The sequence below is a fragment of the Triticum aestivum genome, chromosome 5D, assembly GCF_018294505.1.
Source record: "Triticum aestivum cultivar Chinese Spring chromosome 5D, IWGSC CS RefSeq v2.1, whole genome shotgun sequence".
In the NCBI taxonomy this organism is placed as follows: Eukaryota; Viridiplantae; Streptophyta; class Magnoliopsida; order Poales; family Poaceae; genus Triticum; species Triticum aestivum.
Window position 1 is genome coordinate 391140199 of NC_057808.1, and position 9468 is coordinate 391149666.

At 42.2% G+C, this 9468-nt stretch overlaps 1 protein-coding gene across 1 annotated transcript; it reads left to right on the forward strand.

The window, feature by feature from the left end:
• The first annotated feature begins 2101 nt into the window (after positions 1-2101).
• LOC123125079 (protein SRG1) lies at positions 2102-3567 on the forward strand. The gene is made up of 3 exons (XM_044545614.1): positions 2102-2616; positions 2706-3033; positions 3137-3567. Exons 1-3 carry the CDS (start codon positions 2138-2140, stop codon positions 3434-3436), a joined length of 1107 nt encoding a protein of 368 aa, XP_044401549.1. The 5' UTR covers positions 2102-2137; the 3' UTR covers positions 3437-3567.
• Positions 3568-9468: the final 5901 nt, after the last annotated feature.

The window sequence follows — 9468 nt, forward strand, 5'->3', positions numbered from 1 at the left end:
GTCGAGTTTTTTTTGTATGTATGTGGGTGGGGGGGGGGGGGTTATTCGAGAGTAGAGTTTATTGTTCAAATATTCAAATAATTATTTTGACATGTGTATAGTGCACCATTAGATTCTAGGGACATTTTCAGTTGAAATCCATGCAAAAAAGGGAGTAAAGAGTTTTTCTCCCAACTCCACATCGTAGATGCACACAACCACAAGCACATGAATATGTCCCGCGACACAATTGTCACTAAGGGGATCTAATTAAATGATTGTTGGAATTTAGTCACTGCAAATGAATCATAAGTGATGACATGATTGGTTCTAGTGCGTCAAATATATTTGAAGGTCAAGACTGGGGTTTGCCACTGTCAACACTGGTAAGTATATATGGTACATACGAGCAATTTTAACATATGGCCTTCGCCTCCTTGCAAAAATATATATTCATATCTATTTACCTACTTTTTTTTACTAATAAAACAAGGTGCATGTCTCTGTTTTTTGGTCTGTTCATCTATATTATATTTTTGAGATTTTTCTATCCGATGTGGTACTATTTTTTGTGCGTCCCTTTATTTTCGTACGTAACCAGCCTGTGCTGGGTACTGGGCTTTCCTTTCGTACGTAACCAGGCTGTATTGGGCACTGGGCTTTCCTGTTTTGGGTACACAAACCAGCCTGTACTGGGCTTTTCTTATTTTTTAAGAGAACTACTGAGCTTTACTAGAGACCGCGAAAAAAGAGTGTGCTTTTTTACAGACCGCGAAAAAAGAGTGTGCTTTTTTATAGAGCGCGAAAAATAAGTCACCAGTGGGGATCAAACTCAGGACCTTTCGAGTTTCTCAGCGACAACAACCAACTGAGCTACAAATTTTGATGTCGATTAGTCCCACCTCCATTTTTTTAACCAGCTTGCACCGAGTTTTTCTTTGACGGGAACCGACTCACACCGGTTAATATACCTCCCCCCCCCCCCCCCCCAAGGAATCAATAAATAGATGGATTTTTTTGCAGGATAAAATAGATGGATTTTCGAATTGAAGAATGGATTGTGGGCTTGAAAGAAGGATTGGGGTAAAAGATTGGATATTTAAAGGAAAGATTGTGGGCTCAGATATGGATGCGGCTGATTTAAAGGAAACATTTTGTCTTAAACGCATGTGACAAGGCTGCTCGTAATGAGAGTATCACGTATGTCAAAGAGATAATTTTAGTAAGGCAAACGAAGAAAAAGAGGGTTAAGTATCATATCTTGATACCGTATCATAATAAATAATGTACTAGTATGGGTCTTGCATGGCAATAAATAATACTCCCTCCGTTCCTAAATATTTGTTTTCTAGAGATTTCAACAAGTGACTACATACGGAGTAAAATGAGTGAATCTACACTCTAAAATATGTCTATATACATCCGTATGTGGTAGTCCATTTCAAATCTCTAAAAAGACAAATATTTAGGAACGGAGGGAGTATCATCTAAGATACTAATCTATGATACTATGCATTACAGAGATGATATCGTACATTAACATATGCATGATACTAACTTATGATACTACCCATTAGGCTGCCCATAGTGGGTGGTATAAAATGACAAAAATTCACTATGTTGTCCCCTCCCTCCTCCCACTATTGATTTCCCCTCTCATCTCTGGTTTTTCTTCCACCAGTTTTTCTCTAAAAACACCTCAACCGTCCCACATCTTATTGACTTTCTCTCTATCTCTATCTACATCTATCTATCTATCTATCTATACCTATATCTATATATTTATATATACCACTTCAAAAGGACACGAGGTTTCCATTCCACTTTCTTCGTCCATACCTATATCTAAATATCTATCTATAATATTGTCTTCGTCCTAAATTAATTGTCTTAGATTTGTCTAGATACGAAGAACCTAAGACAATTAATTCGGTGCCAAGATTCAAAGCAACATAGGCCGTTGGATCGACATGGGTGAACGGGTGAGATCTGTTGGATGTAGATATGGATTTATATCTAGTATGGATATGATAACCCTGTGGCCTCCAAATACTAGATAGATAACGTTGAAATAGGCGCACACCTCAAGCCTATATATATATACCGCAAAAGAAAATAGTACGTTCACTTGGTTTAGAAGACCTATTCTAGCGTCAAGATGGTTCATCGGGATCAGAGAAAGCTGGTGCAGGTGGTGGCCGCAGACGTTGGACTTGTGGCGCCGTCGGGCAGGTACGTGCTAAGCGAGGAGAACCGACCGACCACTGTCGCTCAGCAAGCCAAGCTAGTTATCCCCATCGTGGACGTGAGCCGTTTGGCCATGCCCGACGATGTTGAGGAGGCGGCCAAGCTTCGCTCTGCGCTGCAATCATGGGGCCTCTTTGTGGTGACCGGCCATGGCATGCCAAAGGAGTTCCTGGACGAGATCCTCGAGGCGACGAGGAAGTTCTTCCACCTGCCGCTAGAGGAGAAGCAGAAGTGCGGCAACGTGATCGACGGCGTCAAGTTCCAGAACGAAGGGTACGGCATCGACCGGATCGACTCCGACGAGCAGATCCTCGACTGGTGTGACCGGCTCTGGCTCCAGCTCCAGCCGGAGGACGAGAGGCGGCTCCAGTTCTGGCCACAGAATCTAAGGTACTCGATCTACACATTAATTGTTGCCCCTCGATGATTTAAAATCTTTTTTATTTGCATTTATATTGGAGATCATATATAATCTGCAGGGATCTCCTACACGAGTACACCCTAGAGAGTGGGAGAGTGACCATGGATGTGCTGAAGGCCATGGCAAAGCTTCTGAACCAGGAGGAGGGCTTCTTCATCAACATGGTGGGTGAGAGGTTCAAGTCATACTCGAGGTTCACCTACTACCCTCCCTGCCCACGGCCGGACCTCGTGAACGGGTTGAAGCCGCACACCGACAACTCCGTCATTACACTGCTCCTCATGGACAAGGACGTCGGCGGCCTCCAGGTGCTCAAGGACGGCCACTGGGTTGATGTCCCCGTGCTCGGGAATGACCTGTTGGTCGTCGTAGGCAAGGGCATGGAGGTATGCATATACACACACAATTACTTAAGGACTTCTACAATGGACCAAAAATGCAATTATTTGCATTGATCATGAAAGGAGACTCTCATTTCTGTGCATACAGATCGTCAGCAATGCAATCTTCAAGGCGCCATGGCACCGTGTGGTGACGAGCGCCGACAAGGAGAGGCTGTCACTGGCGATGTTCTACCAGCCGGAGCCGGAGAGGATCATAGGGCCGCCGGAGGTACTGGTTCACGAGAAGCGCCCGGCCATGTTTAAGAAGTGCCTGGTCCAGACCTTGGCCGATGGATATTGGGATGCATTTGCAGCGGGAGATCGCACCGTCGACTTCCTCAATGTCAGGATCAATGCTGAGGCCGACGCCGAACTAGAGGCGCGTGCAGTGGTTGCAAACAACTAAATAATTTATAGTAGGGAGTGAGTGCATGATGTTCCTCTCTCACTCGCATAAGTGTAATGTGAATAGGAGTTGATCGATGTCCCTCATATATGATCACCTCCCTGGAATAAAATAAAGAGTCAATTACATCATTGATGCTTAAACTTGACCGAAATGATCACTTTAGTACTAAAACTTGCGGCACACATCGAACTAGTGGGCGTGGTAATACAATGCTAATCACGGTCGGATATGAAATCAAGGATGACTAGGCACCAAGCGAGGCTTGGGGCTGTTTTTCATTTTGTGTGACCCTCTATATTTTTGCTAGCGTGTGTAGCAATCCCAACCATTACGGTTTGTTGTCTAATATGGATACAACTTCTTTATATCCTTATGGAGTGAAATAGTGAATAAGAATTTCATTCAAAATGAAAGCCTGCCACTTTACCGAGAACGTTTCATGCCTATAAATGATAATTAATCTTTCTGTATGATAAATTATAATCATACCTTATAAATATATACATAAAAATAAAATAAATTTCAGAAATGTTCGTGCAATTTCAGAAAAAATCACTTGTTAACTTTAATTACGTCCATATAATTAATTTATGAAATATAATAATTGGTTGCAGTCGGTCCGACCCATTTTCCACAAGTTGATCTTTTTTTAGAAATTTCTAAAAAGGATATAAATTATAATCATAGTAATAAAATTCAAGTTAGATTATTTGTGCGTTCTAAATAATATACATACAAATAAGTTAAATTAAAATGTTCCTTGTTTTTAAAAGTCATGTATTATTATAAAATATATTTATGTAATTAAGAAAATATTTGTACTCCCTCCAATCCATATTGCTTGTTGCTGAAATGTATGTATTTAGACATATTTCAGTGTTAGATGTTTGGGCGACAAGTAATATGGATCGGAGGGTGTATAATTTACATAATATTCATTTGAGGATCGGCACTTTTGTGGGACACAGGCTAATATATATTTATTCATACATATTTTTTATTTAGTGTTCTTTATAATATATTTTTTAGGAAATATACAAACTTTTATTAAAATAACATTTTAAAGCAGCATTATTTTTTCTAAAATCATGAATATTTTTATTAAAATCGTGAACATTGTTAGACTTATATGAGCATATATTTAAATATATAAGTACTTTTTGAAATTATTTGTACAAATATTTTGTTTATATAATTTATTTGTAAATATTTATAATACAAAATTTCATATATGTATATAATTAACATTAATAAGTGAATAGTTACGAAATTACGTGAACATTTTAAATTTTATTTTATTTTATTTTTAACCAGAGCTCCCAACTTATTGCAGCTACTAACTTCCAGTTCACTAAGCTTGCTTTCAAAAGAGAATTAGAACTCCTGAAAATTTTCAACTAAATAACATTAGATTTTTAAATAAAAATAAAAATTCTTCAATTAAAAACTAAATCACACAACTGTAGCTTTGAAAACAAAGTAATGAAGCTATCATCTCACATACTACATCATTTTTTATTGGCTAGATTGGAGATTCCCCCTCACGAATTGATCCCAGAAAAGAACCAGGATAGAGCTTTCGATAAATATTCTCGGTACCGCTTCAATGGAATTTCTAATGGGTGTACCGCACGAGCCGGGGAAGCGAGCGGTTGATTTGGGGGAGGGGGGGGGGGTGTAATTTTGCATTTTAATCACTGCCCTTCTCCATCTTGTCACAATCTGACTCCCACACACCCTTACCACCCCAATTTAAGAAGTATTCTTGATTTAAACTTAGAAGCTGAGAGCTTTCTTATTTTGAGATACGCCAGGTGATTTCCATGATTATAAGTTGATGTAAGCACCGTTTTATGGTCCACCCATATCAGTTTTCATTTATCTTCGATTTGGTAGGTACTTGGGTATATTCGAGTTTTTATTCGTCAAGTTATTTTATTCTAGTTTATACCAGAGTGGATATGCTAGATTGTATGCATATAGCTAGCCTGACTAATGAGGAAAACCGAACGGGTTGCTTATGTCTTTGTCAGGTAAAGCATCCCTTTCGCTTTTTCATTATTAAATTTTGTGTAATTGATGTAAATAGAGAAATGGGAAAGTAAATATTAATATGATTCTTATTTTCCGTCAAACAGAGAGGAAAAACCATAAGCTGGTGTTGTCAGTAATAAGACGCCTTGATATATAATTTAAGATGGCGAAGAAGTTATATCACACACCTAGTTGAAAACATTCTGCAAACCACAGATAAACTGCTACTGAAGCTACCAGCTAGAGTTCTCTGAGCAGATATGTTATCATCAGTGGAACAACACCATCTGTCTGGACAAACTACAACAAATGCAACAAACGCGCTGCCTAAGAAACTACCAAAACTGTGGAGCAGTTCGGCTGATAAAACTGATGTGAGACATACATATGATCAGAGATACTCCCATGACTACGTCCTCAGCGAGAAACTTCTCTCCTTTTGTTAAGACTCGCCATCATTTCACTGTACGGTTGGAAGTTCACATCGACATCTTCATCATACTCAAGACCAAGTTCTTCCTGCAGACACAAAGATTATTCATCAATACGGTGGTTAGTACATACAAATATAGCTCGCCTCAGTAATGATGAGAAGTGAATGGGTTTCTTGTGTCTTTGTCAGTTTTTTATAGCAAAAGGGGTCTTGGGACCTAGCTCAAAATACCATCTAGGCAACTAGAGATAAACAGTGTCTTTGTCAGGTAAAACATTGTTTTCTGCTCTGTATTTAATTAGTTCTTCTATTTTCTAAGCATCAAAACCAACCTCTAAAACTGTACGTTGGATGAAGCATGTCCCATCGATCTACAAGAATGGAGGCAGTGAAGTGTAAGCTCAATTTATCTTGAAAAGTGCCAGCTATCCTTTGTCAGTTATTCCACCAATGCAAACATGGATACTGTGATATCTCTCACATAGTTCTTCCCAAGAATGCTTCTCGAGAGAATGACCTCCATGGTGGAAATTGCTTATGTATTTGTTCAGATATGCAAGGGCCTGTTTCTTGCATTTTGTGTCGATGCTAAAGGTGTTACAGTGACAATGCATGCAAGTTCATCCAAACAAGCACCATTTCCCCTCAAACATTTCTATTTCTATTTCTCGTTGACATTCTTATCAAAGAGCTATCCATTATACGGATCGGTGCCCCTTGAGGTGGGCAGGCTCATGTACTGTGGCCGGAATACTGCAGTTTTCTTGCCAAGCAGGAAAACTGAACTATATGTTCCAGCAAAACTGAACTAGAACAAACACAACAGCACACACACACACTCCTCAATTTTACGGCCATTCTTCTCCTGGTTTCTGATAGTACAACTTGATATGCCACGCGAAGAAGAGCAAGCTAAGCAACTTACAAATTAGCGAGATATCATAGCTAAGACTAAAGACTCCCATATCAAACATAGGATAAGACTCAAAATGGAAATCAGTACCAAAAGATCAAACTGAACTTCCATGCTTCTACGACTTACTCTCGATTCAAACTGTCGCATCGCCATGACCTACTTCACTGCCTGATCTGGCTTTCTTTGGCCACCTCCATAACACCTGCCACCGCTGAATGAAGGAAACAGTTTCAGAGGATGAGTCACTAGGATGAGAATTTATTTATGCAACTTGGCGATTTTCTTAAGGAAACTTAGCATTTGGTGGTGAATAAAACGCATCATAAAAACTATATATGATGATAAAGAAGGGGGTTAAAGTAAAAAAAAATACCAGGTGGATTGTTGAAGCTCATGTAGAGAAAGAGACTCCCAAACACATTAGCCAAGTATATGTCCTTATACGGCTTACTCGACAATTTCCTCCACCTCAAGGACTTGAGCTCAATTGTGAATGCACCAATATTTGTGGCCACAACAAGGATATCGGTGCCCTCCACACAGCCAACAAACCCTAGAGAATCTGAGCTCCTGGTATTGCCAAGGGGTCCCGAAGTCCATTTCTCTGAGTTTGATCCATGACGCTACTCCATCGACGCTCACCTCCACCGACCACATATGGCATAGCCCATGCTCGTCTAAGTCTACAACCCCTAACCTACCGTCTTCTGACAAAATGAGGAGAGGGTTTTTCCGCATAAACACACACAACCCTGGCAGATCAATAACTGATAGGCTATGACTACCCAAGTCATACTTGATAATACAACTGTCCCCCTCATAACGATCAATGAGGACGTGGAGTGCTTGTCCAACGAGGACACCAGGCCTTCCAACCATGCCGGCTCCAAGCGCTCCAACGGAGCCGACGTGAATAGAGGCTGGTGAGGTCCACTCCTGGGTCTCTGATGAGTATACAGACGCCCGCACGACCTTCTTTCGGTCATCCATGTTGCCAAGGTCATCCATGTTGCAAGGACGACAAACGCCACCAAAAATGGGGCCAAGTTGCAGGCATCGTGGTTGCAGCCATCCGCCGCACAGAGCACCGTGGCCGAATAGTCTTTCCAGACATGATTGATGCGGGGGTTGAAGATGCCAGGATTGCGCAACTTCATTCGTCTCCCAGACAAGGGGTCCCAGACTACCATCTCTTCATATTCCTCGTAATCATCTTCGTCGTAATAATCTTCCTCCTCTCCATCGTCATCATCTTCCTCCTCCTCATCCTCATCCGCATCCGCATACCCATCGTAGTAACACATAAGAAGAACGCGGCCATGGCGGCAATCGAGCACGGAACTGTCCTGCGGCTTGCAATTGCGGGGACGGAATCTTGTGGTGGGGACGAAGCTTTGACCTTCCTTCTCCCAGCTCTGTAGGAAGCCAGGCATGGGAGGTGTTTTGTGGAAGGTGCGGTAGTGGCTGCGGAAGGCGTGGCCGGAGACGAGGCCGCACCAAGCCTTGCAGACGAGGGAGGCGCGGATGAGGTCCGCAGGCTCGTCCGGCGGGATGCGGATCAGGATCTCCTCCATGAGCTCGCACATCTCCCCCAGCTCCCGCACACGCGGCGGCGCCATGGCCAGTGCTTGCAGGCGAGGAACTCAGATCGGGAGGCCACCGCGTCGGAATCGGCCAGATCTGCCGCTGCCCGATGGAGGACGAAGCAGCCGCCGCCTTCAAGCTCGCGCGGCTGCTGCTGCTCCGCTCAAGAGCAACGCCTTGCTGGACCCATCTCGATGCAGCCGGCGTTGGTTGATTTTGTCTTTCTGAGTGGGGTTTCGGTGGCTGGAGCTGCTGGACAGAAGAGTAAGAGGGGTTGAGGATGAGGGCGAGGACGAAGAGTGGCGCAGTAGACCGCAATGGGCCTGAGTAAGCAACGGCAACGCGTCCGCGCAGTGGGCTATCAGAAGACTGAGGCCCATCCGAGCCCATAATACAACTTCATTTCCTAAAAAAAACAATTCGTGCCCTGTTTGGGAACAGAGAGTTTTTGCCGCTATCACGGTAGAAAGGGTCAGAGACAAGTCAAACGGAGGCCACGATTAGCGATATATAAATATCAAAAAGTATAGAGGCCAAATGACGATTCCGAATTTTAAATTAGAGTGAATTCTACACCCTCCATCCCTAAGATGATTTTTGACACTACACTAGATTCAAAAAAGGTCTTACATTATGAGACAGAGGGAGTAGTTTTTACCTCCTACCTTGATATTTCTTTTACACAAATTACCTCATTTAACAATTGTTCATCTGGATTACCCGATTTAGTGAAAGTTTTACTTGTCAGCTTTCACCTGTTTATAGTGAAAGTTTTGCCAGTTTTGACCCTATTTAGCAACCTACCATGTGGGTCCTAGCCATCAGGCACACGTGGCATGCGGTGCAATTTTTTCTCCAGACATTTTTCCCGCACTCGAACTGGTAGCCGAACACTTCTTTTTCTCATGGTAGTCAAGTGTATGTGCACACAACTTCTTTCTTGATGGGTTCCTTCTTGACGTCATGCAACTCCGAGTTCATTGGTTCCACCTCATTCTTCTCCACAACACTTGCTTCTCGATAGTGCATCATACTAGATATAACTCCACCAACGCTTTGTCC

What these genes read in the sequence shown, in the direction of transcription:
- LOC123125079 (XM_044545614.1), top strand. Translation starts at nt 2,138, where the DNA reads ATGGTTCATCGGGATCAGAGAAAGCTGGTGCAGGTGGTGGCCGCAGAC. An exon ending in TTCTGGCCACAGAATCTAAG is followed by an intron (nt 2,617 to 2,705) that starts GTACTCGATCTA and finishes TATAATCTGCAG; the next exon opens with GGATCTCCTACACGAGTACA. An exon ending in TCGTAGGCAAGGGCATGGAG is followed by an intron (nt 3,034 to 3,136) that starts GTATGCATATAC and finishes CTGTGCATACAG; the next exon opens with ATCGTCAGCAATGCAATCTT.